The sequence below is a fragment of the Micropterus salmoides genome, unplaced genomic scaffold (assembly GCF_014851395.1).
Source record: "Micropterus salmoides isolate LMB-PRFRI ecotype aquatic unplaced genomic scaffold, ASM1485139v1 Ms_hic_scaffold_9, whole genome shotgun sequence".
NCBI lineage: Eukaryota > Metazoa > Chordata > Actinopteri > Centrarchiformes > Centrarchidae > Micropterus > Micropterus salmoides.
In genome coordinates, this window is record NW_024044681.1 from 989,435 (window position 1) to 1,016,451 (window position 27,017).

General features: G+C 40.5%; 1 protein-coding gene across 2 annotated transcripts; it reads right to left on the reverse strand.

Annotated features, from left to right (window-relative positions):
* Nucleotides 1-3,137: 3,137 nt before the first annotated feature.
* LOC119895189 (ras-related protein Rap-1b) lies at nucleotides 3,138-25,668 on the reverse strand. Of its 2 annotated transcripts, none has more exons than XM_038708113.1 (8): nucleotides 25,527-25,668; nucleotides 18,288-18,357; nucleotides 16,521-16,589; nucleotides 12,284-12,340; nucleotides 11,967-12,107; nucleotides 7,464-7,607; nucleotides 6,442-6,534; nucleotides 3,138-6,359 (listed from the first exon to the last, which is right to left on the reverse strand). In XM_038708113.1, the coding sequence occupies exons 2-7, from the start codon at nucleotides 18,342-18,344 to the stop codon at nucleotides 6,448-6,450; spliced, it is 555 nt and encodes a 184-aa protein (XP_038564041.1). In that variant the 5' UTR covers nucleotides 18,345-18,357; nucleotides 25,527-25,668; the 3' UTR covers nucleotides 3,138-6,359; nucleotides 6,442-6,447. The 2 variants fall into 2 exon arrangements, with proteins under 2 accessions (XP_038564041.1, XP_038564042.1); XM_038708114.1 differs by having other exon boundaries at nucleotides 18,288-18,360; nucleotides 25,527-25,604.
* Between the last annotated feature and the right edge of the window lie 1,349 nt (nucleotides 25,669-27,017).

The window sequence follows — 27,017 nt, forward strand, 5'->3', positions numbered from 1 at the left end:
GCTGCTACGGTTGTTAATTAATCAATGAGTTAATCGATATTTTGATAAAATACACTACTACACATTCACTAGTTCCAGCTTCTCAAATGTGCGGATTTGGTTTTTTGTGTTTATTATATATATATATATATATATATATATATATATATATATTTTATATATATATATATATATATATATATATATTTTATATATATATATATATATATATTTTATATATATATATATATATATATTTTATATATATATATATATATATATTTTATATATATATATATATATATATATATTATATATATATATATTTTATATATATTTTATATATATATATATATATATGACAGTGAACTAAGTATCTCTGGGATTTTTGGCTTGTTGGTTGAATAAAACAAGCAATTTAAAGTCACCAGCTCAGGTAGTCACAAAATAATAACATACATTACAATATACTACAATCTGACATTTTATAGAGGAAATTATGAATTATAAAGAATTGGCATATTAACTGATAATTAAAGTAATCATCTATCTGAATGACTCCACATCACAGGTTGCTGTTACAAAATTGCACCACTTTTATTCATTTAAGGCTTTTTAGTTTTTACATTTGGCTTCACCCCCCCACCCCCACCCTCCCACCCGCTGCTGCTGTGGGTTTCTGTACTGGAAGAAACCAGTTCAGACCAATTTTCATACCAGTTTTAAACTCCGACAGCCGAACCATGATGATTAAGCAGAATGGAAATTGGATTTTCAACCTGATACTTCACTGGCCGAACTGGTTTCTTTTACATTTCACTGGTCATCATGCCATACAGAGAAAAAGAAGCAGGTTTATTTCAGTAATGTAAAAAGTATTTCTTCTCGTTGCGATTTAATTATTTCAGTTTGCTTCCGGCTGCGGTTGCGCTCATCACTTCAGTGCGACTTCAATTCATTAAAGGAGCTGTTTAACAATAACTCAGAAGAGATCAATGTGTATTTAGCCTAGCTTAGCACAAAGAATGGAAGCATAGGGAAACTGCTAGCGTAGCTCTGTAAAAAAGAAATAAACAGCCTTAATTTACCATGGACAGTAAGGCCTCCATGTGCTTCAAACAAAACACTTCTTTAATCACTTTTTATGTGTGTTTACAGAGTGGAGAGCCATGAATGTCTCCAAGGAAAGACTGTCCAGGTATAATTTTTCTTTCTTTAGACACGGATCGGACAACACATCGTACAACCTACTTGTTTTGAAGCATACTGAGGCCTTTTAAAACTGTGGCAAAACGACATGATCTTCACATTTGGTCTGAGCCGTCAACCATCACAGTCCCAGAAGTCGCATGAAATGACGAATGCCACCGCAGCCTCTGTTACTGTGGAAGCCAGTAAAAGGTCTGACTGCAGCCGCGGCCAGGTGATGTATGTTATTGGCTGTTCTCTTATAGAGCACAGGTGGGTCATCCAGGTGCTGCCATCAGACACTGAGCAAAATGGGCTTCCTCATCAAGGGAACACTGCGAGACAGACCCGGATGCTTCCCATTAAAAACCTAATGACACTTTAATTCAACCCCACTTAAGCATTTTTAATGAGTATATAAACACTTAATAAACAGTATAACACTATTAAGTATTTGCAAAGAGGTATTTCTTAATCCATTTGTCAATAACTGACTCCTCTGAATATAGTATGACTGAGCTGTAATCACATTATAATGACATATTTCAAATGATAAAAGATTTTATGATATGTATAAATGAAGTGCTTATTATTTTAGTAATGAGGTGTTTTTACATTTATTAATCTGTTTGATGAAAGCTAGTGAGTGGACCTTTTATATTTTTAATTTTGTTATTATTTCCCAGGTCAAGAATAAACCTTGATGCTAGTACATGTTGATAATAATAGTATTAAAATAGTAATGACATATTATATGATTAACGGTATGTTAATAAATTGATTAATTAAACACTTAATGTTCTTATACCTCCTTACAATAACATTTTGTTATAAACCACCAATTCAGTGTTTATATACTTCTAATCAGGGGTGGGACCAAATCATTCTTTTACGTCTCAAGTAAGTCTCAAGGCTTAGCACTCAAGTCCCAAGTCGAAACAAGCAAGTCCGAGTCATGTCTCAAGTCGGGATAGGCAAGTCTCAAGTCGGGATAGGCAAGTCTCAAGTCTCAAGTCGGGATAGGCAAGTCTCAAGTCGGGATAGGCAAGTCTCAAGTCGGGATAGGCAAGTCTCAAGTCTCAAGTCGGGATAGGCAAGTCTCAAGTCGGGATAGGCAAGTCTCAAGTCGGGATAGGCAAGTCTCAAGTCTCAAGTCGGGATAGGCAAGTCTCAAGTCGGGATAGGCAAGTCTCAAGTCGGGATAGGCAAGTCTCAAGTCGGGATAGGCAAGTCTCAAGTCGGGATAGGCAAGTCTCAAGTCTCAAGTCGGGATAGGCAAGTCTCAAGTCGGGATAGGCAAGTCAGAGTCAAGTCTCAAGTCAGGATAGGCAAGTCCGAGTCAAGTCTCAAGTCAGGATAGGCAAGTCCGAGTCAAGTCTCAAGTCAAGACAGGCAAGTCCGAGTCAAGTCTCAAGTCAAGACAGGCAAGTCCGAGTCAAGTCTCAAGTCAGGATAGGCAAGTCAGAGTCAAGTCTCAAGTCAAGACAAGAAAGTCCGAGTCAAGTCTCAAGTCAGGATAGGCAAGTCCGAGTCAAGTCTCAAGTCAGGATAGGCAAGTCCGAGTCAAGTCTCAAGTCGGGATAGGCAAGTCAGAGTCAAGTCTCAAGTCAGGATAGGCAAGTCCGAGTCAAGTCTCAAGTCAGGATAGGCAAGTCAGAGTCAAGTCTCAAGTCAAGACAGGCAAGTCAGAGTCAAGTCTCAAGTCAGGATAGGCAAGTCAGAGTCAAGTCTCAAGTCAAGACAGGCAAGTCCGAGTCAAGTCTCAAGTCAGGATAGGCAAGTCAGAGTCAAGTCTCAAGTCAAGACAAGAAAGTCCGAGTCAAGTCTCAAGTCAAGACAAGAAAGTCCGAGTCTAGCCCTAAGCCGTGTCATAATATATATTTGGGCTTGGGGAAGGTATCAAGTCTGTTTGAGTCAAATGTCTCAGGACCAAGTTAAGTCTGGTGTTAAAGTCAAAGTCGAGTTACAAGTTTTTTTTTATTTTGTCAAGTCCTACGTCATATTTGTCACTCGAGTCCAAACCTCTGCTGCTAATTAATTCTAAAAAAAGGTCCTCTTTTCACACAAAACTTTCCAGTAGGAATCTCCTGGAGCGTAACGTACTGGCTTTCCTTGTTAGCATGCTAACAGATTAATTCTGTACATGTGGATCACCCTTGCCATGGCTGCAAACAGACCTTTCACCTGGAAGCTTCTGCTCGGCATGCAAACTGTCGCAGCACCTCCTGGAGGTTAGACTGAGTACTGACAGAAACATCAACATGCTACATGGCTGAACGTACTGGAGGAGAACCAGAATACTGACAGCAGTACCACACACTGTACCGCAGAACTCCCCAAAGTACAACACTGTGCACAGCAGTACTCACAGAGGTCACTGGTCCAACATACTGTATCTATAAGATGACCACTCTCACATTACAAACAGAAGACACTGCTTCACAGGCCACGCCCCCCAAAACACACAAGGGGACGGGGGCTTCCGCTTCAAGCCCAACCTCCTCTGATTGGCCTCTACCTCAGCCGTGCTACTTTCAAACATAAACACTGAGATTTTAGTTCAACTTTCTTCTTTATCTGATGAGAATACCATTCACGGGTCAGCAGTACTCCTTGCTAACGTAGCTTTGAGCTACCATCACTAACTTAAAGTGTTAGCATAAAATACTACACCCACGCTAAGGACAGGGAAGGCCAGCCTTAAATTTTTTGGTCAAGTTTAGGCTTCCATTCCCGGATAGTTTAATACATGCCCGTTAATGGCAAGCCGTTTTAACATTTATTACTTTAACTTACTTGTCGCTATTTAAAAGCTACTAGTACTTACTTATTTGTCAATAGTAACTATTCCATTAGTTACTAGTGATTATTACTGCTTTATTACTAAGTAGTAAAACAGTAGAAAACAAACTTCTTAAGTTACTCGTAACTAAACTATAGTTACGAGTAACTAAATTAAATTTTACTAGTATTATTATTTAGATACTAGTGCTTATTCATTAGTCACTAGTAACTATTCCATAAGATACTAGTAACATTTTCATCTTTAAAAGTATATTTGTTTTTGTTACTAGTTATTCATTATTAACATTGTAATTCTTACTAGTTAGAATGGAATAGTTACTAGTAACTAAAATATGAGTACTAGTAGCTAAATAATAGTGACTAGTAAAATGGAAATGGTTACTAGTCACCATTCATTCGTTTCTAGTAACAAATGAACAGGTGATATCTGAACTGCAGAGCCCCATAGATTTCAATGGCAAAAAATTGATACAAGTCACTAGTAACTAATAGATATTATATTAGAATAGATACTAGTGACTAATAAATAAGTACTAGTAACTTTTAAATGCTATAGCCCATCAGTTAAAGGGAGAGTTGACCAACAGGATGTTTGACCGATAATTCAGTGCTTCCCTCTCAGATGTGTTGTGTTAAAAACATTAATAGTTGGGTAATAATATGGTTAATAATACAGAAACAACAACTGCCGGCTGCCCTGCTCAGTAAATATAACACCCCCCACCCCGCATCTCCCCCTTCTGGGCCATAAAGGTCATCACAGAAACTGGCCTGGTTCACTGTTGTTTTGCAGCTCACCTACACTCACAAACATACAAAAACACACACACACACACACACACACACACACACACACACAGAAGGTACTGGACCAGTGTGAGTCTGCTGTCTAAAGGCAACATGTCCGCCCTAAGCAGCAGATCTAGAGTCAGCTCACCGCACTCCTAAGCTAACAAGTTAGCACACGGTTACTATCATTTAATTGTTTATTTGATGTTGTTAGCATTCTCTCACAACATACCAAATATATTGCATTGGCTATTAGCCAACAAGCTGCTAGCCCACAACTAACAGCTCTTTGAAATACATTTTGTACACCGTTTGATTTGTTAAAATGTTGCAAGTGTTTCATTGTTAATGTTTTGAAACTAAATGCTGTTAAACAATTACAGTGTGTTAGCATAATTAGCATTCCCTCCCAACAATGCCAATGCATTTCATGTGCTACTAAAACTAGGAGCTAGCCCTTGGCCAACAGCTACCACCAGTTTCTTTAGGGATACACTAATAATGCTAACACCCCACAAACAGCTAAATTTGTTCACAATATTTCTAATTTATTTTTCTAGCTGCTAGGCTAACAAGGTAGCCCAAAGCTACATAAGCTGAGTACAGATTAACATCTTTAAAAACATGCTAACAAACCAAATATTTTGATAGTTAGCATTCCCTCCTAACAATCTGAATGCATTTCATCTGCTACTGGAACTAGGAGCTAGCCCACGGCCAAACGCTACCATCAGTTTTTTAGGAATATACTAATAATGCTAACACCCCACCAAATCTTTCTAATGTAATTTACTAGTTGCTACGCTAACAAGGTAGCCCAAAGCTACACAAGCTAAGTACAGATTAACATCTTTAAAAATATCATAGCAAAGCTAACGAACCAAAAATTTTGATGGTTGGCATTAGCAGAATATTGCCAATTCACTCTTGTAACTGTCAGGTAACTGACGTTAGCTCAAAGCTACCAGCACGGTGAGCCGACTTCGCAATCTGCCGCACACCCCTAATCCCCCACCCCGACCCCAAAAAACAAAAACAATAATTGACTTTTATATTTTTTCACACAGAATCATAATAATAACCACTGTAATAATAGCCACTGTATGGATCCACAGGTTCTACCAGAGCCCCACACACACACAGAGTCAGCCATGTTATGCTAACTGTGAAGTGGTCAAAACACGTGTGATTGGCTCAGGACTACTGGAAAATAAGTAAAAGGAAAAAAAAAAAAGAAAGAAAAGGAAAGACACATTTAAAATTAAAAGCAAGAAGCCACTCCCCAGCGCAAAATGGCCTAGCAGAGAGCATGATGGGAACCGTTGTTTAAATTTGGGCGGTTGTTTGGACAGCTCCCACTCCTGCAACAGCAGAATCATTATCGTCATCATCGCCGCCACAGTTTTTTGATGTTTGGTTTGAATGTTTCCAAGGCAACCGTCTTCGTCGGACAGTGTGGTGAGGGGACAGGAGATGTGGTCATTACGGGAACAGAGGTCAGAGGCGGCTGATGTTGACGATGACATGTTAAAGGGGCGTGGCCAGCTGGAAGATGTGGTGTGATGGGTTGGTTGGTTGTTGGTCAGGTGAGCAGAAAACTGTTGAGAGAGAAGAAAAAATTTAACATACGTACAACAGTATGTGTGTGTAATAATATATGTGTGTATACTAAACACTTACCTGTCATTAGAGAAGTTGACAGGTGGACTTTTTGCGAGTTTTCCCTGGAACTGGACTCTTCCTGTTAATCTGTCGCACAAGGTCATAGAAGATCTGCACAGACACACGTAAAAGTTTAGAATAAGATTAAGTATCTCAGGGTTTTGTTCATGAGCGAGGGTAAGATCGCTTCTGAGATTGACAGGAGCCAGCGGTGATGCAGATGTTGTCCCGGACAGTTGTGGTAAAGAGGTAGCTGAGCCTGAAGCCGAAGCTCTTGATATACCAGTCAAGATATGTTCAAACCCTCACCCATGGTCATGAGCTTTTGGGAGTGACCATCGATAATTAATCTCAATCTCAGGGTGGCTTGGTTCTACCTTTGGTGGTCAGTATGTTTCAACCAAAGTGCTTGTTGGATGGTTGAACACAGTCTGACACACCCTCCCCACCACCACCACATTTTTCAAAACATCGCAATTTGAGTGGAATAACTATGAACACTTTAGTTTGAGGTTGGAGTACATGGTTACTCTTGTCTTTAAACATAGGACAAAGACCTCTGATATCAGAAGGGAGCTTGGAAAAGACAAAACAAGACACTTGAGGTTGTTCAGGCATCTGAAGGATGCTTCCCTGCTGGGAGGAGGCCCTGGGGCAGACCCAGACCACACTTGAGGAATTACATACCCCATCTGTAAATGCCTTAGGGTCACCCTGAAGGAGCTAGAGGATGTGGTTAAGGAGGAGGGCTACCTTGCTGCCACAATGACCTGTTCGTGGATAAGCCGTTAAAAAGGGATGGATGCATAGTTCCAAAATGTTAGCCACCATCCAACCTAACCCAACCGCTACCCAGACCTGACATGCATAGATTCATTTTCAAAACAAGATACCAGGTCCAAAAAGGACTCCAAGATAGTCAGACACTGTCCGAAATAGCTTGGTGGCAACTTGAACAGAGCCTAATGGAGTCCAGTTGGAGCTACTCGGGACACAGTGACACACAGACCTCTATATAAACATAAAGTGTGTGTGGTCACCTCGTTGACGTTGATCTTGCTTTTGGCTGAAGTCTCCAGGAAGGCGCAGGAATTCCACTGGCGGGCAAGGCCGATGCCGGACTCTTTGGCCACCACACGCTCCACCTCCAGGTCGCACTTATTTCCAACCAGAATCATGGGCACCTGCAACGTCACACCGAGTATTTAGGTACTGTACACATTCATTCACTCCGACAAAACTCGTTAAGTTTGCGTTTTTGATGAGTTGACAATACAAGAAGCTTAGTGATGTTGTGCTCAAAGCTCTTCTTAGAGTATCGACCTTTCAGTGCATGAAGATGAATAACTTTTTATCTGTTTTCAGGCTAAATTACTTTAAATTAAATTAGATATTCCTTTCTTTTGAAACACAAGTGGTTTCTCCTCTCTCATAAGTAGTCAGGCCAAGTCTTAACGTGGTCGAGCAGAATCGCTACTGTTGTTCTCTGCTGCTGTCTGGGCCGCAGTGCGTCCGGGCAGCGCCGAGTAAGGCTTTTCTCCGCTGTTTTGACGGCTTTTACCAAGTTTGTAGCGCAAACAATCTGGATTCACGGTGACGATCGCGAATAAGAGGAATATCGTACAGAAAAGACGATCAGGTTTGACTGGTGTGAGAGAGGGGAAATCAAAAAAGAAAAACAATGGAAGGTGAAATGCCTAATTAGTCATAACCTATTATATAAATTATAAAGATTCTACAAAACTGTTTGAACAGTGCAACAGTTTCTTGCTCATATTGTGAATTTTTGCACATATCATTGTTAATTATCCTGTATATTTTTGCATTTATTGTATACTTGCACATTTTTGATCCCTTTAGTTTTTCTATATTTATGTTCATGTGCGCCAATAAACCTCATTCTGATTCTGATTTATGTCAAGCTTCCATAATATTTAAAAGCAGAGCCATTAACTCTGCATATACGGTTTTAAAGGTGGATACTCTCCCGGACAACACCGGAGGCTTCACTTGTATTTTGATTCACGCATTTTATCTTTCAGTTTAAATGCAGTACCAAGACTTGGCCAGCAGATGTTACCATTTAAACTGTATCAAAACGAAGAACCATTTTCAGACCAATTACTTGGCGGTTGAGTGATTGGAAAGCTTAATTTTCCCCATCAGTAGTTAAACTGTAGTACTGAAGTGATTAGTCAATGACTCAAATGATGTTTTGATTTAAAGATTTAAGATTTAAATCTAAAGATTAAAAAATAAATAAAAGACTTAATCCATTAAAGCAGCAGTGAAAGAATCCAACCTAAAAGATCCCAACCCCTCCATTGACGCCGTCCCCAAAAGCCACGCCCTCAAAATACATTTTCATGTGCAGTGAGTGCGTGCAGGTAGGCCAGCCAATCATTTCATGTGTGCTGAAGGAAATAAGTTAATGGGCTTTTTACAGTCCTGGGACAGCCACATGTACCGGATTTAGTTGTGTCAGAGTGTTTGATTTATTGATTGCCGTCAGGATGTAAAGAGAATTTAAAACACAAAATGCTTCTACAAATGCATTATCTACCCCAGCTTTAATCGTTTATCAAGCAAAAGTGCCAAACATTCTCTGGTCCAAGCTTGTCAAATGTGAGGATTTGCTGCTTTTCTGTATGTTACACCATCAAAAATTAGATATCTACAGATTTTTAAATTAAAACAACTGAGCAATAATGAAAATAACTGTCAGATTTTTAGCTTTACATCATTTGTTTTAGAGCTTTTATTAGTTTTCTGAGGTTAGAAAATACAGCAGTGCAGCATTTTAAAAGAATGCACAGCACATAAGGTCCGATTTACTAACATCCCGAATAAAGAGGACTAAACTGTGTGTGCATTCTAAAATATTGCACGTGCAATTTTAGTACCTGTTACGAAGAATTATTGCGTAGAGGACAACAGGTGCAAACACAATGGGGGTTTTTGCTTGTTTTAACGGTTTCCGCCATGGAGAGTCGGGAGGGAAAGCAGCCACCGTGTAAAAACCTTGGTTTGTTTCGTTCAGTATGTCCCGAGTGTGGAAATCGTCTGTACCTGCACATCCTGCACTAAGTACTTGAGACAGCACACCTGAAAAACTGCTTTGGGAAACCTCAGCAGAAACAGATGCAGTATGCTGCAATGACCCAGACGCCAGGAAATGCCAGCAGATCGTGCTTCATCCAGCCAGAGGGAACGACCACAGACCGTCCTCAGTGTGCCCGGTCGCTCCGCGATCTCCTGTCCCTGTCCGCCCCGACGCCCCGTTCCCTCTCCAAGACCTACAAAGGGTTGTGTCGCTGTTGTGAACAGTTGGTGATCGTTCCCTCTGGCTGGATGAATTTCACGCCTGATCCATGCTGTACTGCAATATTCATATATTTCATCGAATAAATAAAATAAAATAATAGTATTTCTATATATTAGATATAGAATATTATCATCTAATATTGTTAATTTCTCAACGTCTTCTTTCATCACGGCTGTGTCTCCTTCTGGCAACGATAACAGCAGCCATCTCTGCGCATCACTTGGCGGTTTGCACCTTCCTCTCTAACGTATTAAATCCAGAGGCTGCTGCACTCACATGAAATAGCGTTTAGGCTTGGTAGATCACATTGCGTGTAGTAAATAAATGTATTTGCATGTTACGCCCCAAATTGCATCTTCATTAAGGCAAAAGTAGTAAATGACCAACAGGTGCTATGTTGCGCTTTTTAAAGACGTCACTCTGCGTGCACGCCGTTAGTAGATCAGTGTTAATTTGCTGGTGAAATCAAGTTTGCACACGTTTTTACTCGCGCAAACCTTTAGTAAATCTGGCCCTAAATGTACAACATATACGCTGAATGTGAAGTGCTGCCCCAGATTCAGGCGCCTCTGGGTGTCACTTTTTTTGATTAATCACTCCTAGCTGTCTCATCCTGCAGCTCGCCTGAGGTTATAAAATCTTATCCAACAAGGAGCAGCGAAAAGGTAAAACTCTGAGTGGTGATTCACTCATTTACCAGTTTATTAGGTACACCTAGCTAAAATTACTGCAGTCTAACACAGAGATCCTCCATCATGAAGACTATAATGTTCAGTTTGTTTTAGTGGCCTGTTTGGTTATTCTGGAGGAGTCTGAGAGTGCTGTTGTATTGCGTTATAAAAAGTTAAAGTAAGGAAACCCAATATTCAAAATCCCAATACCATTTATAAACTAAACACCCAGCCTGGGAACAGGGCCTTTCTCAGCTGTCTGCCGTGAGGCTCACTTCATGTTTTTAGATAAGGACGGTAGTTTTTTTTATGTTCCACTTTCTGTTTCTATTATTTCCTTTTAAACTGTGTTTTGGTGTTTTGTTTTTTTTAATTCTCGCTGTAAAGCACACGTTCACCAAAGGGGAAATCAATTTAAAATATCTATGCATTGATTACTTTGATCCATATCATGACAACTAAAAGACTCTCAATTCTGATTGATTGGCAGGTGTGGATTGACTTCTAGTGACTGGACAGTGTAGCCAAACAAACAAAGCACCAGGTTTAAACTGTGGGTAAGAAAAGCAACAGTGAGGCCAGAGAGCGGCCTTGGAATTTCAACATAAATGCCATCAAATAAAACAATGACAGTGAAAATGAACACCAACATACTGTAGGTCAAAGCAGCAGCTACACAGTTAAACAAGGGAATTAATTCATGAAAACTGCAGGGAGATGAAGAGGAAGAGACAGCCGTCCATATTCAGGATCCCTCGTCCACAGAAGCTCTCGTCGACTTTATGAACATGTTGCTAAATAGTTCACCAAACTCTAACCTTTCTTATCTTTTCACCTTTGGTCTTCTGTCTTACAGCTTCAGCTGCAGACCTGTGACTAACGCGAGTGTCTTGAGGAGGAGGATGTGGGCTCGTGCATATTCAAAGTGTAAAAACCGTATCGACAGGAAAGAGGCAGATGAGAAAACTGCGACATCAGCTGGGGCAGTGTAGGCGCCACGGCCTTCTTGAAATTCACGCCCTGGTTATTTATATAACAGATCGAGAAACAAAGTGAAACCTGAACTTCCACGTTCTGTTCCAGAAGTCAGAAACCTCATTCAAAATCCCACTGACGATTGCAATGTTACTAAAAACTAAACATCCAGCTTTAGTCAGCAGTATGTCGTGAGGCTCGAACATAAACACCATTTCCCATAAGCCCTAGATGTTAAATGCCACGGCTCAACAGAAGAGACGCATGAGCCAATCGAGGAGTCGCGATGAGTTCAGGCATGTCTGCAGGACAGAGAGGAGCGAACGCCGTAGAAGCCTCCAGGTGAAATTGTTTTTCTGTGCTCACAAAGTAACTGTTCTTTGCCTTTGTTAAAACTATAAAGGTTTCAGTTTCTAATATCCTAAAATTAATTCCAGGACCACTCTTAATTTTTTCAGGAAAACAGATGAATGAGAGACTCTGGAGAACCTAGTGAAACAGAGGCTAGACAGGAAGTGATGTCATGACTTTGGCAGGTGTTTCTAAGGTGTGCGTTTTTGTGTGTGACGTACGTCCTCGGTGTCCTTCACTCTGAGGATCTGCTCTCGGAGGTCCTGGAGGTCGTTGAAGGTCGACTGAGCCGTGATGGAGTAAACCAGAGCGAAACCCTGGCCGTTCTTCATGTACAGGTCTCTCATCGCAGTGAACTGCTCCTACAGACAGACGGGTCACAACACAGGTGGTCAGGGACGTACAAATCCATTATATGGACACCCCTGTATACTTTAGTGTCCCTTTGGTCTTTGTCTGCAAGTTCAGTAAAGGAATATCTAAGCAGATGGTCAGAAAGAAAGACGCAAACAGTTCAAGGATAAGAAACAGGTCTTACTGTTCCTGCTGTATCCAGGATCTCCAACATGCACTGCTGTCCATCAACCTCGACTTGCTGGAAAGAGAGACAAGAGAGGAAGAGAGAGTGAGTCCTCAGTGCTTCAACAAAACATTACTAATAACAAAGATTTCACAATAAAAGTCACCTAAATGTTAAACTTAGGCAACAGAGTTATGATTTAAAATGTGTAAAAGTGTCTACAGGGGCTCCGGATTGTTTTAGCCACGCTAACCACACATCTCTAGTGATGTTAATGTCCATCGGTTGGTCTGCCACTTAGATTAAAATATGTCAAAAACTAATTTTTGGATTGTTAGGGTAAACTTTAATAACACTGGTGGATCCTCTGGTTTGTCATCTAGCACCACACCAGCTTGGTTTATGGCCAAATACCTGCACAAGTGACATTCCCATCAGCCTCATCTGTACTTTGAGCTTAGTGCTAATTAGCTGGCATGCCAACACAGTGACCTAAGATGTATACATGTTAGCAATGTAAGCGTCAAGATGTTAGAATTCAGCTGTGTTAAAAAATATTCAAATGTGTTGGAAGGTTTTGTAATTGTCCCAAATGTCATTATGATACTAAATTGGGGTGGTGACTGTGGATACGACCATAGACTGTATATATGAAGTGGACGTAACGGCCGTGTGTGGAGCTAGCTAGCTTGCTGAGCTAAGTGCATCTGTAATTCATTTTAACAGGGCTGAAAACTAAATGTGCTCACCAGAGAAAGTGAACAGCCTACTGCTAATAAGCTTTTTCAACGGCGCTGGTTAAATTTACACAGAGCCGTGGGTAGAAGTAACTCTAGCCTGATTGACAGGTCGCCATGGTAACGACTTGTCAATCACAGATAATCCCGCCCTAAAGCCTCCCCTGCTTCCTGGTCTCTGTTCCTCTAAATGGGACCATAATTTACTAAATGAACATCATGCTGTGTTGAAGAAGACTTGAAACTAGCGACTGAGACCAGAAACTCGTCAGGAAAGTGTTTACAGAGGGAATAAATCAGCTGAGAACTAGAAACATTTTATCATTATTTCTAAAGGAGCCAGACTTCTTTGTCGCCTCCTGCCGTGCAGTGGTATTCAGGTTTAAGGGACTTCCGCATTCGCATCAGTTCTCTGACCTTAAGCTTCCTGCAGTGGGTAACATGCCTGCCTTTGGCGTGAGAGACCCGGGTTCAACTCATCCACTATTGTGACCCTGAGCAAGACCCTTAACCCCTAGTTGCTCCAGAGGCGTGCGACCTCTGACATAAATGGCAACTGTAAGTCGCTTTGGATAAAAGTATCAGCTAAATTAATAAAAATGTGAATTAGAATAGATTCAACCAAAGTCCTTATGAGCGAGTCCCGCCACTCTGCAGCCATCTTAGAAACGCCTCCAGGCTGTTGTTCTGGACTCACTAGACCAGGTCCCTATATAAAGGTATGGGAAGGGAGCCATAACTGCACTTTCACTGGTCACCGCGACATAAAAAGTGCAGAACAAGTTTGATGATTTTGCCCTGTTCCCCCCAGCTATGTTGAGTCCTTCACCGTGTCTTCAACCTGAGCCTGAGTCTCCGTAGGGTCCCTGTGCTGTGGACCCACTACAGTTCGCCTATCAGCCCCAACTGGGAGTTGAGGACGCCATCGTCTTCCTGCTCAACCGCACCTACGCCCACCTGGACAAGCCGGCGAGCCATGTGAGGGTCGTGTTTTTTGACTTCTCCAGTGCTTTCAACACCATCCATGCAGGTGTCCCGGATTGTCGACTACCTGACTGGCAGACCACAGTATGTGCGCCTGCAACACTGTGTGTCAGACGGGTAGTCAGCAACACCGGGGCCCCACAGGGGACGGTCCCCTCTTCCTTCCTCTTCACCATCTACACCTCAGACTTCAACTACCACACAGAGTCCTGTCCATGTATCAGCAGGGTGACGAGGCTGAGCACAGAGCTGTGGGAGGGACTTTGTCACATGATGTGAGACTAAGGTTGTGGATCTAAGGAGAGCCAAGGCACAGTGATCCCTGTTTCCATCCAGGGGGTCCCTGTGGACATTGTGGAGGATTACAAATACCTGAGAGTGCACATGGACAATAAACTGGACTGGGCCAAGAACACTCGGGCCCTCTACAGGAAGGGCCAAAGCCGTCTCTATTTCCTGAGGAGGCTGAGGTCCTTCAGCATCTGCAGGACGATGCTGAGGATGTTTTGAATCTGTTTGCTGTTGCATGCTGGGGCAGCAGGCTGAGGGCAGCGGACGCTGACAGACTCAACAAACTGATCCGCCAGGCCCGTGATGTTGTGGGGGTGCAGCTGGACTCTCTGTCAGTGGTGTCAGAGAGGAGGATGCTGTCCAAACTACATGTCATCTTGGACAGTGTCTCCCACCCGCTCCATGACGTGCTGCTCAAACACAGGAGCTCTTTCAGTGCAAGACTCATTCTCCCAAAATGCACCACAGAGCGCCACAGGAAGTCATTCCTGCCTGTGGCCATCAAACTTTATAACTCCGCCCTCAGTTATTAAACTAGACCTCCTATCTATTTTCTGTCCAATATTACCTGTTTAATAATTAATGTGCAATATTCTCTGCTGCTATTTATTCACCTGTGCTTTTTGGTTCACTATAATAACTCTTACTAATGTAAATATTGCACATACCCACACACCTTTATATTTGTCTTCATTTTTCATATTTATACTCTTATATTTATATACTCTTTATCTATCTACCTTTGACAAGTGCAATTGTGACAAAAGAATTTCCCCTCGGGGATCAATAAAGTATTTCTAATTCTGATTCTGTGGCATATTTCCTCTTAAAACGTCTCCGATTCAACTTTACGGACATTATTCAGGGCACTGGTGCAGAGCTAATGAAATGCAGTTAGTAGAAGTATAGTGTTTAGCGGGAAAGCCCCCCGTGCATCCATGTCTTTATGTAGAATGAATTTTGTTCGGGAAATTAAGCCTCAGACTCATCACAAACCTGCTGATTTCACACCACAAAAATACAAAACATAAAAAAGGAATTTCCCAGCTGCTGTTTCTACAACAAAATCACACTAAATTGAGACTCGTGGAAACAAATGCAAATGCACATTTAATGCGTTTGTTTATATTTTCCTCTTCCTGTTCTCGTCAGGTGCTTTGCATGGAAGCTTCATTATGTTTCCAGGTTTCATGTTTACAGAGTTTAAAATAGTTGGATTAGAGGTGGCGTGGTTGTGATATGAAAGGGTGTATGTTTTGAAACCACATTTTATTTCTATCTGCTGTGTGTCTCAGATGGGTGGCGTTAGTGACACAAGAGCACGCGGCCATGTTTCTCTTCTCTAGTTATGTTTATATCAAACAGGGAAGTGGTGTGTGCTGGTAAAAGTGACGAGCCGGGTGGTGCCAAGTGACTGAAAGTGAAGGGAGTGTTTGTTCTGGTAATTTAGGCGATAATTTTCCATCTGCCTTTTTATTTTTTAGCTTCCCCAAATTCTGTGTTTCGCCGGGAAAAGAAAAACTATTGATGAAAAGTTAATCGTCAGCTAAATCGACTAATTTTAGATTTATTACGTTAAAATAATGAGGTAGTAAGTGAAAATTATGATAAAGCCTTAAAATTACAAACAAGTCAAAAATGTCACTCACCCTTCCATAATTTTTCTTATAATTTTGTCATTTTATTTCATAGTTTTGACATTTGTTTCAGTTTTGATTTATTATCTCAAAACTTTTACATTTTATCTTTAAATTGTGACTTTATTTTCTGATTTTGACTCATATCATAACTGACATTTTATCTCTCATCATAGATTGTTTTTAATCTCATAATTTTATCTCTTTCCTCTCGTTAAGTTTTTTTATTTTAATCAGGACTAACTTTACTCATTTATTTTTCTTTTCCTTTCTTGGCAGAAATCGGCTTCCACATTCTCCTTCTTCAACATTTACTCATTTTCTACTTCATTCTCCTCCTCCTCCTCCTCCTCTCTCGTCCTCTGATAATTTTCCTTTACTTCCCGTCTCTCCTTGGTCTTCTGTTTCTCCTCCTTCATCCTCACCTCCGCCTTTTCCTTCGTGTTATGTAGTAGCATCGTTAGCGGCTAAAATTAGCATTCAGACAACCCTCAGTCTGTCTGAGCTCCGTCCCATCTCCCCCTGGGAGCTAGTTACGACCGTCCATCACTCACACAGACTAACATGCTACGGCGAGGAGAGACAGACGGGCTGAAGCTGTCTTACCTTCCTGTAGGAATCCTCTATCGTCGGGTCGTACTTCTCCACAAAGATCCCCTGAACAAACTGGACAGTCTGACAGACAGACAGAGAGAGAGAGAGAGACGGGCAGTGAGATAAAGGGAAGTAGGCCAGTGGTGTTAATGGAGCTCTGTTCTGTTCTCTATTGGAAGTCATTAGAATGGAAATAATGTGACACACTGACACATCTCCATTATATCATCTGGAGTAAAGCACTTCATTGTGGTGAGAATTACACCAGTGTGTGTGTGTGTGTCACTGTGAAATGGAAGGACTGACGACGATTCACCCAAATACAGAGTGACGTCAGTCGGCATCCATATTTAAAGGGGGAATTTTGAGCGAAATTTTTAAAATGTTTGCAACAAATGCTCAGAAGTCTTCATCTGGTTGGACACAGCTTAACCATGCTTCCTTGAGGACTGCTAAGCCCGACAAACTGTCCGTTACTGCGCTCCACGGAGAAATATTGTCTAGTTTTTGGAAAAAGCGATCTCAGAAAGCAGAAAGACAGTTTTGAAGTTGCATTGTGCGTTTGAAGGTTGTGTTCAGGCTGTCAGACTGACTCAAACTGATCACAGAGTAAAAGTGAACCACCTATTACAGTATTATTGACTACTGAGAAAGAAGACGAGCTGGTAGGCCTCTATTCACTATTGCAATCATTAAAAGCAGAACAGCAGGGCTTTATAACTTTATATTTAGTAGTATGGTAGATAACATCTCAGCTCACATTACGACCCACAGCCGACGTTTTTCTGGATTTATTTTAGGTTTTGGAAAGAGAATAAATCGAACTTCTCCTTTCAACCTTTCTGGGTAGCGACTGTAACTATTACAAGATGCCCCAGGAAGAGCGTTTGACCAGATCTTGTAAAAATACAGCATTAGAGTCAATGGAGCGCAGCCGTGAAAGTGTCGAACCTCAGTTAGAGAGAGTCCTATACTGCGCTGTGATTGGCCAGCTGCTTATTTTGGGCGTGGCTTAGCAAAGCTCTGACTGACCACTTGCGAGTTAAACTCTCAGGTAGGAATGGCCACCCGTAGGCTCCGTCATTGGTGCACCTTTATATATAAGTAGTGTTGTGTTAATTTAGTCTTAGTCCTGTGTCAAATGTCCGTGTTAGTTTTTGTCATATTTAGTCCACTGTATACTATTTTTTTAAATCTGATTTTAGTCAGAAGAAAATCCAGTGTATTTTAATCTAGTTATCGTCATTAACCATCATTTTAGTCTTTTCTAACTCATTAAAACATTTAACACAAAACTCCAACTTCAGATTAAGACCCTAAAAGAAAAAACGTTGTCCGTTTTATCTAAAACTGAATATTTCTCAGTTTGTTCATCTCGCTTTTTCAGTCCACTACATGGTGCTGTTGAATTCTCTGGTGGACTGAAAAAGCAAAAGATTTTTATTATTCTAGCACCAAAAAAGTTTAATTCTCATGCGCTTCCGTGTATTGCCATGGAAAATACTGCGATACTATGCGGTATCGATTTGTTCCCCCACCCCTCGTTGTCCACCATACATAGTTTTTCTGAAATAAGGTCCCGTGGGGCAGAAGGGAAGGAAGCAGGACGGAGTCTAAATGAACTACAGTGTGTGTTTTCGTGGTGATGACAATAGAGCTCTATGGCACAGAGTAAGAAATATTCAGGCTGTGATACACACAAAGTACTTGTTAGTATCTTCTCTGTCGGTTTGGGTCCGGACTTCTCCTTTTAATGCAAACACCTGAGTGGAAACTTACCAGAGCTGACTTGCCGACTCCTCCTGATCCTAAAACAACCAGTTTGTATTCACGCATCCTGACTGTCTGTCTGCTGGGCGAGAGACACACAGAGAGAGGAGAGAGAGAGAGAGAGAGAAGTTACCATGCTGCTAACTTCACTCCTGTGCATCATAACACAGCAGCCAATCACAGAGCAGCATCACTGTAAGCTCCGCCTCCTGCCACAACGCACCTGGAGCTGTAAAACTATCAGTTACACACACACACAGATGAAGGGCTCCTCCTTCTCACCGGGAGGTAATAATTACCCAGCGTGCATCTGGGTGCGTTCATGAAAACAGAGAGGTCACGTGATCGCACAGCTGGTGGTGATGTCACAACTGTGGAATCCTTCCTGGTTACTGTTGCAATGCACCCCCGTGTGTATGTGTGTGTGTGTGTGTGTGTGTGCGTGCATACCAGTCAAGAAGCAACATGACGGAGACGACAACACACACACACGCACACACACACACACACAAGCGCACAAGCACGCACACACACACACAAGCACACACGCGCACACACACACACACACACAAGCACACACACGCACACACACACACACACAAGCGCACAAGCACGCACACACACACACACGCACACACGCGCACACACACACACACACACACACACACACAAGCACACACAAGCACGCACACGCACACACACGCACACACACAAGCACACACACAGAGCTTCTCATGTCTGTTAATAAGACACTGCTAAGGTTACCATGGCGGTGACATAAATGTTTTTCTGCGTGTGGCGTTAAGCAGGCGGCGTCAGGACCAAACATTAACATCTCGTTCTAACCACCCTTTTTCCAGTGTGTTATTTTACCCAGAATGCCCAGTTTCTGTCCAATTATAACGCCGGCAGCAACAAAACATCACAGGGTTGAACGATGAACTGACATCAGGAGTGTGTGTGTGTGCGTGTGTGCGTGTGTGCGTGTGTGCGTTTGTGTGTGTGTGTGTGTGCGATCGGATGTGTTTTCTGTGATTGTGGTTCAGGTTTTCCATTAACCATCAGTTATTACATGTTTTTGTCTTTAAAAAAAGACAAAAATTAAATAAAAAAAACACATTAATGTTCTCATTTGTGATGTACGATATTTAACATGTGACAACACGGGCCAACATGTGATGTTAAGTGTCCACAAGCAATAAGCAATAAGCAATAATAATAATTATCGCGACTGCAAAAACAACTTCTTACCCTGCTGAACAGCAAATGTGCAATATTATTTATATATTTATGTCAGTACAATACAGCACAGAGTCGTGTGTATAAATAGGTGCTGTATTTTTATTTATATATATATACTTTATTTTATTTCCCAGTGTTATTTAATAATCTAAAAAATATGTTCAATAAATGTTTGATTTAATTCATTTGAATCCTATCAGTTCCTTATTTTTCTTTTATGATATTTATTTTGTTGAGGTAAAGGGACTGAAAACAGATTTTATCATCATAGTTTTAATGTTCTGCCTCAGATTTGTATAAAGCTACAGTTTTTTTTCCCCCAACTTTTACTAAAAAAAAAAGAGCCTTTAGACTTTAAGAAAATAATGATTTGACATTTATCCTGATAACATTTTTGGCAGTATCGGCCACTTGTTTTACAGCTCAGTTCACTATGTTTTTATTGATCTTTAGATTTTAGATTCTGATTTTAAATTCCAGGTATTGACAGCTGCGTCATTTTTGTTTGCAACACGTTTTAACTTGACAACCACCCTGAACATTCTAGAAATATGATGAATATATTTGATTAAAGACTTAAATTAGCACTAACAATCAAATATATTATATACAATACGATAATGTATAATTTACAGAGGCGCCATCTTTATACGTGCTGATATGTAGTTTCACATGAGTGCTTTTTTGAACGCAGGAATTGTACTGAGGCAGTAGTTTCACATTGAGGTATTCTTACTTTTACTTAAGTACAAGATCTGAGTACTTCGCTATTACTGCAAAATACAACTTAATATTCAGTATGTGTGGCGTTAAACGGTGAGAAACAGAAAAGCATAAAGAAGGAGGAAAGAAATCAAATTATTATCTGTTAAAATTTCACACAAACATTCAGTTTCTGAATCGTGAACCATTTGTGCACATCTGAGTTCATAAAGTAATAACTCTGTTTGACATGATGCTGAGGATGCCTGAAGCGACGAGCTGGAAACAAAGAGGCGAAGTTTAAGCTGTCCAATTGTGAGCGAACGCATCACCAGAGGTGGATTTCAGCGCCTGGAGGTGTGAACAGTGCCCGCCTCACTACATCGCTCCACAGTTTGATGCAACACGTCCGGGCAAGTTCAGGGAATTGCAGGAAGTCACAAACTGAGGCAGCAGCAGTGAAAGCCGTGAAAGTAGGGAAAGCGAATCTGTGAGATGAGCTGAAAGTCTAACATCAAACTCTTAAAATGTTTCCGTCTGATCCACGAGGCCTGAACTTCCCTCTCTGGCCTCTCCTATGACTCCTCCTACACCTGGACCTGAGTGTCCCTGGATCTGGAGTTCATGGCACACGTAACCTCAGCTAAACAAGTAAAAACCACGAGTAAACTTATGACATTTGCGTCCGCATTAGTTGATTTGTTTGGCCGCTTGTGGGCAGCAGGTCCGCCGCCCTTACAATACGCAACATCTCATCTATTATCGCCTTTTAAAGCTGTTCCAGCTAAAGCTTAAGCTCAAATTTCCACATCCAGCAGGTATGAAGCAACATGGTGATTCATTTTGAGTCACGTTTGTGAGGTAAATATCCGGCTCTTTAGCTGCTAAATGCTCGTCTCTAACTGTGTCTGTCTGCTGCGTACAGGCGTGGTTATCCAGCCCGTCCTCACCCAGAAAACAGCAAAATAGGTCAAGAGTTGAAGGGCTTAAAATGACTTCTTGCGGCCATGTGACAAAGTGCAGGTGGAATTTCAGGAAAAACACCAGGCGTGCGATATAAATAACTCACTATTTTGGAGGAGGTGGGTAGGGTGGATGATCAGATAATTAGGCGACCGTCACCAAAGAGACCGGTGTTCGGTTCCCATTTGCAAAATGGGATCATCTGTTTATGTAAATTTTTGTTATTAGCGTTAATTTGGTGGTTTTTGCATTTAGTGTTTCATGTGACTATTTATGTAGCTTTAGCTAGCTAGCTAGCGTTTACGTTCCTTCTCGGCCGCTACGCTGTACCAACGAACGTCACCCGGCTCTGCCATCCCTTCACACAAAGCAATCCCTGTAGCACAAATCGACTGCAGAGACTTTCGAGTCGCTCTGCCTTGTTTAAAAATCCCATAAAGTTATAACTCTCACAGTATTATGACATCTTCTGTTTTTTGATTATATTATAACATCATTTCAGGGGTAGCGTATTCTGATAGACTGAATGATTTTTTTTTGTTGATGTTACTGACGATCAGCCACTTTTTTGACGGCATTCCCAACAGCAAGGTTGCACAGAGTAGCTAAGTAACACATCTCGATAGGTAGCAGAAATCGACAGAACACCGGCTGTTCTCATCTGTGACACCACGATGGTGGAACGAGCTACCACACGCCATCAGAGCAGGGGCGTCGCTCTCTGACTTCAAGAAGCTCCTGAAAACTCATCTCTTTCGAGAACACTTTCTCTTATAACACCTCTAACTCCTAACACGCACTTCCTGTGCTCTTCTTCTTCTATCCCCTACAATTACCTTGAATCGACTGCACTTTTTTAACTCTCACTTCTTTCCCAAGGTATTTACCCCATTGATGCCACATGTGCCATTAGCGCTAACTAGTATGTTTTGTCAGCTGTAGATCTGTATTTGATGCTCTGTTGATGCTTGTATGTTGTTTCTCAAATGTAAGTCGCTTTGGATAAAAGCGTCTGCCAAATGAGTAAATGTTTTGTAGATATATGCTAATGTAGCTAATGCTAACTGTTAAGCTTGATTTATACTCCTGCGTCGGTTCTTCTAGCTTGCTTTTATACTTTTGCGTCTGTCTAGCCGTCATTTTGCTATTACATCCCCAAACGCTAGTTGGCGGTAGCGCTACATAGGTCTGGGCAATAAAACAATAATGATAATTATCGCAATATAATTTTCCTCAATAACAATATAATAAATGATCAATACATTGTCAATAAATTAAACAATTTGAATCACGAACAAATTAGCTTAATTTTTCGAATTAAAATATTTATTTTGTTGAGGAAAGTGAGACTGAAAAAGATAAACTAATCATATTTGTTGAAAAAAAAAGATTTTATCATAATAGTTTTGATTATTCAAGTGTTTGTCACATTCTGACCATAAAAAAAAGTTTAACCAAATAATTAACAATCTGGTTTCTTCAATTTTCACTCAGCCTTTAAACTTGAAAGAAATAATGATTTGATACATTTCGTGATAATTCTCAATATCGAATGATATGAAATGTTTTTATGGTGATAAAATTTGATGTGCTGCAAAACTAGGAGCTAAAAGAGCCTAAAAATCTTTGTAGAGCTGCAGAGTTAGGGTGATAAAATATTTGGTTCTAGATAAATCCAACGCAGGTTAACCTTAACTAAATAAACACTCTCTTTCCACTCAGATATCAGATCACGTACAGTGTATGAGGTCAGTTTTCACCTTGAGTTCACAGACTCGCTGCACATTAATGGGAATAAAACAGACCCATGATTTAATACCTGTCTTAATAACAGTCAGAGGTCTGAGCTAAAGACAGGTAAAAGCAAAATATGTAAAACTAAACATCTCATCTAAAGCATCAAATAACACAGGGATCATTTGCAAAATAAGATGCAAAGAGGATTCATTATGTAGAGCTTCAAAACTATAAATTCTTTACTCTTAACAATTTTAAATGATCAATTAACCGTGTCATTCATTTTTCAAGCAATTATGCCAAAGATTCTCTGGTTCCAGTCTCTCAAATGTGAAGATTTGCGGCTTTGTTTGTCATATATGAGAACAAAAATTGCTATTTTAGCACATTTGAAGATGTCAAGATGTCCTCTAAGGCAATTTTTAACTGTTTTCTGATGTTTTGCAGAGTAAGCAATTAATAAAAGTGATTAAAAATCCTCTTCAGATTAATCAATCGTCATTTGCAATTTTGCAATACAATACTGTGATTATATTTCTCCACGATTTACTCCAGAAAAGGCTTCTCCTACTTTTCATATGAGGGATGATAAACCACAATAACAGCTGTATCAATTAATCAGACCACAATTATCTCAATTAATTTATAAATGATTTAGTCTACAAAAGCCAGAAAATAGTAATACGCATCCATCACATTTTCTCAAGGGTCCTTCAAGTGTCTGGTTTTGTTCATCCAACAGTTCAAAACCCCAAAATATTAAGTTTACTATCAAAGAAGAAGAAGGAAAACAGAACATGTTTACATTTGAGAATCTGGAACCACAGATTTATTTAACATATTTATTGTATAGTACCAGAAAGGCATCAAATCAAATCATTACAAGCTGTACTTAAGGTAGAATTTGTTGTTCCTGTTATTTTGTCCACACCTGTAACAACCACATAGCCTAACTTTCTGCCACATGGTAAGACATTTGACACATATCAAAATATATTTGACGAGGTAAATGAAATACTGATGCATATGAATGTTGCATAAAATTATATTTTCCCTCTAATCTTCACTTTTTTTCTTGTTTAGTGGAAAAAAATGATTAAGATAAAACAGGAAGCCAAAAAAAAAAAAAAAAAACTGTCTTTCACAACTGGTAAACGCATGCAACCGGTGATGAAAGGTCACAAGTAGGGCTTCTTATCTTTAAAAAGGTCGTTGTTAAGGCTGCAACAGATGAATATCTTAATTATTAATTTAGCTGCTGATGGAGAAAATGATGCAAAATACTCCAAAATATCTGAATAACAGTTTAAAAACCCCCAAAATATTCAGTTTATAATCATAAAGACACAGAAAAGCAGCGAATTGTCACATTTAAGCATCTCTGCTTGAAAAAACACGTGAAATGTTAATCGTCTTGGCAATTTAAAAGGAGTCACAAGGTAAAAAAGGGTAGTGAAACACTTTTGCAGGTGACTTTTGATGCATTTAGAGGAAATTTACACAGAAAATGAAGAGAAAGAAAGAGGTAACAGCGACAATCAAACAGGTACTCTGGTGTTCACGTCATTCTTCTAAACTTTAAAACAATCAAAACTGTTCACTAAGTTTTTTTAAGATATCAAAAACTAAGAAATGCCACACATCACAATATCAAAAATATGATGATTTTGCCCCGAGCACAGACACACAACAACTTAAACTCCATTTTTTCCCATTTATTTCCATATATATATATATATATATATATATATATATATATATATATATATATATATATATATATATATATATATATATACACTCAATGTGTAGTTCTGCTTTTTATAATAGGCTACGAATGCAGCATGATGTTAATCTCCCAAAGTAAAGTTGGTGGAGGAGCAAGCTGGACACAAACACACACAGATCCCTGAGTCAAGCAGAACTAGGTGGGGCCTGTCAATAGTGAGTGTGTGTGTGTTTGTTGCTGACAGTACAACAGCAGAGGAATAAAACCAAGCCTTGTCTATACACTACAATCAGACAGACAGGTAGACAGGCAGGCAGAGAGGCAGACAGGTTCCTGCAAAGTCCTCAAACTCCGCAGTTTTGTAACAAGTTACTTCCTCTCTTTCTTTCTTTTTTTTTTTTTCCTCCAGCAGAGCAGCGGGAGTTCCGCAGCTCTGTGGCCGCGTCAGAACGCTCCCTACCCGGCTAGCTCTCGCAGGAGGCCCCGCTGCCTTGGGGGGGGGGGGGGGGGGGGAAGCACCGGAGACAAACTGCAAGCTGGAACACACAGACCTTTACGGACGTGAGACGGGCAGAAAAACACCCGCCATGATGGCACCCAGCTGTCTGACTGTGTCTAATATCAACAGTATTATTATTACTAACGGAGCTCCTGTCTGTCTGCCGCTCCGTCCGTCTGTCTGTCCGCCGGGCGCTTCCGCAAACCCAGCCCAGCTCGGCACGGCACCGGCCTGTCTCCCTCCCCGCCTGTCTGTCCCCGTCCGCCCGTTGTCACGATCTGCCCCGGTCCGTCCCGGGTAAAGCTACATCTACATGATGGAGGAAAGAATAGAAAAGAGGGGGAAAAGGACAGGAGAGAAAGGAAGCGGTACTCACAGTCATCCACCCGTCCGCTCCGCTGCTCTCTCTCTCTCTCTCCCACTCTCTGTGGATGTCGCTCTATCAGAGCCGCTCCCTCCTGCTGCCGCTGCGCGCTGACGTCAAGCTAGACGCGGTGAACGTAAGCGCTTCCTGTTAATCCTTTCAACGTAAAACCAGTCAGAAGAGGAAACACACACAATAGGTCGAGCCTAAAAATAAAAATGTTAAATTCAAAGTAAGTCAACTTGATTATCGACTCTACCATGTAAATTCGTTGTTTATTATTGTTGTTCTTGTGTGTGTGTGTATATATTTTCAATTTAAATATTAATATGAGTGGCTTGGTGGTGCAGTGGTTAACAGGAACAACGTCAGGGGTTCAAACCCCGGCTCCAGCCCCCCTGACCCTGGTTGACAATGGATGGATGGATATTAATATAAACACAACTCACCCTTCATAATCATTTTATTTATTGCCAAGTAGTGCTTTACACACACTTTGGTGATAAGGTGCTACACATAGACAAACATACAGTTGACATAAATAAATGTAGAAGTGTATAACTATGGTATAGACAATGCAAGTTATATAAGAATAATAAAAATGAGAAAAATAATACAACTATTTGCAGAGGAAGGACAACGTTGCTGTTTGTGTTGTGCAAATTTGTAATATGTCTGCACTACACAAACCAGGAGTAATGCACATGTAAATATCTGCCATGTTGTTCTATCTCTACACATACCGGTCGTTCTATTATAAATTTTATAGCTTGTATCTGTTTATTCCATATTTATATATTTTTTTTATGTCAGCTATATGTTTGTCTACGTTTAGCACTTTACCACCAAAGCAAATTCCTCATACGTGTAAAACACTACTTGGCAATAAAGCTCCTTCTGATTCTGAGGATTAAAATTAGCGTTTCTCTCATGAAAGAACAAAAACAATCATTTCAAATTAAAACACTAAGTAGTTTAGACATTTGGAACAGAGGAGACGGGGGAGAGTGTTCTGCATCCTTGATTAATTAATAGGACAATTTGGCTGTTGATAACAAACAGTGTTGGGCAAACTACTTACAAAAAGGTAGTGAGCTAAGATACCAGTTTCTCTGCATTAAATGAAGCTTCACTCCTACACTGAAGCTACCCCACAGTGAAATGTAGAAAGCTAAGCTACAGCAACTTGGCAAAAGTAGTTTACTACATCTAAGCTACTAAATATTTGACTAACGTTTACCAAGTTAATGTCATACAAAAATATAACAACAAACCAAAACTGTTGAAATTCAGACTTAAGCTTGAGCTTCAGAAATGCTTTGGAAAATGTAGCGTGTGTGGAAGCTACCGCACTACATGATCAATAAAAGAGCTTCGATACTGAAAAGTTATTCAATTTGGAGAACAGTACTGAGAAATGTAGTTAAACTAGTAACGGCACTACTTGTAGCGACGCTCCTGCCCAACACTGGTAACAAAGCTCTGGAAAAAGCTTATAAGTGA

Coding starts and splice junctions, on each gene's coding strand:
- LOC119895189 (XM_038708113.1), bottom strand. CDS start 18,344: ATGCGTGAATACAAACTGGTTGTTTTAGGATCAGGAGGAGTCGGCAAG. Junction 16,590..18,287: donor GAGTCGGCAAGTCAGCTCTG/GTAAGTTTCCAC, acceptor TCTGTCTGTCAG/ACTGTCCAGTTTGTTCAGGG. Junction 12,341..16,520: donor TAGAGGATTCCTACAGGAAG/GTAAGACAGCTT, acceptor CTCTCTTTCCAG/CAAGTCGAGGTTGATGGACA.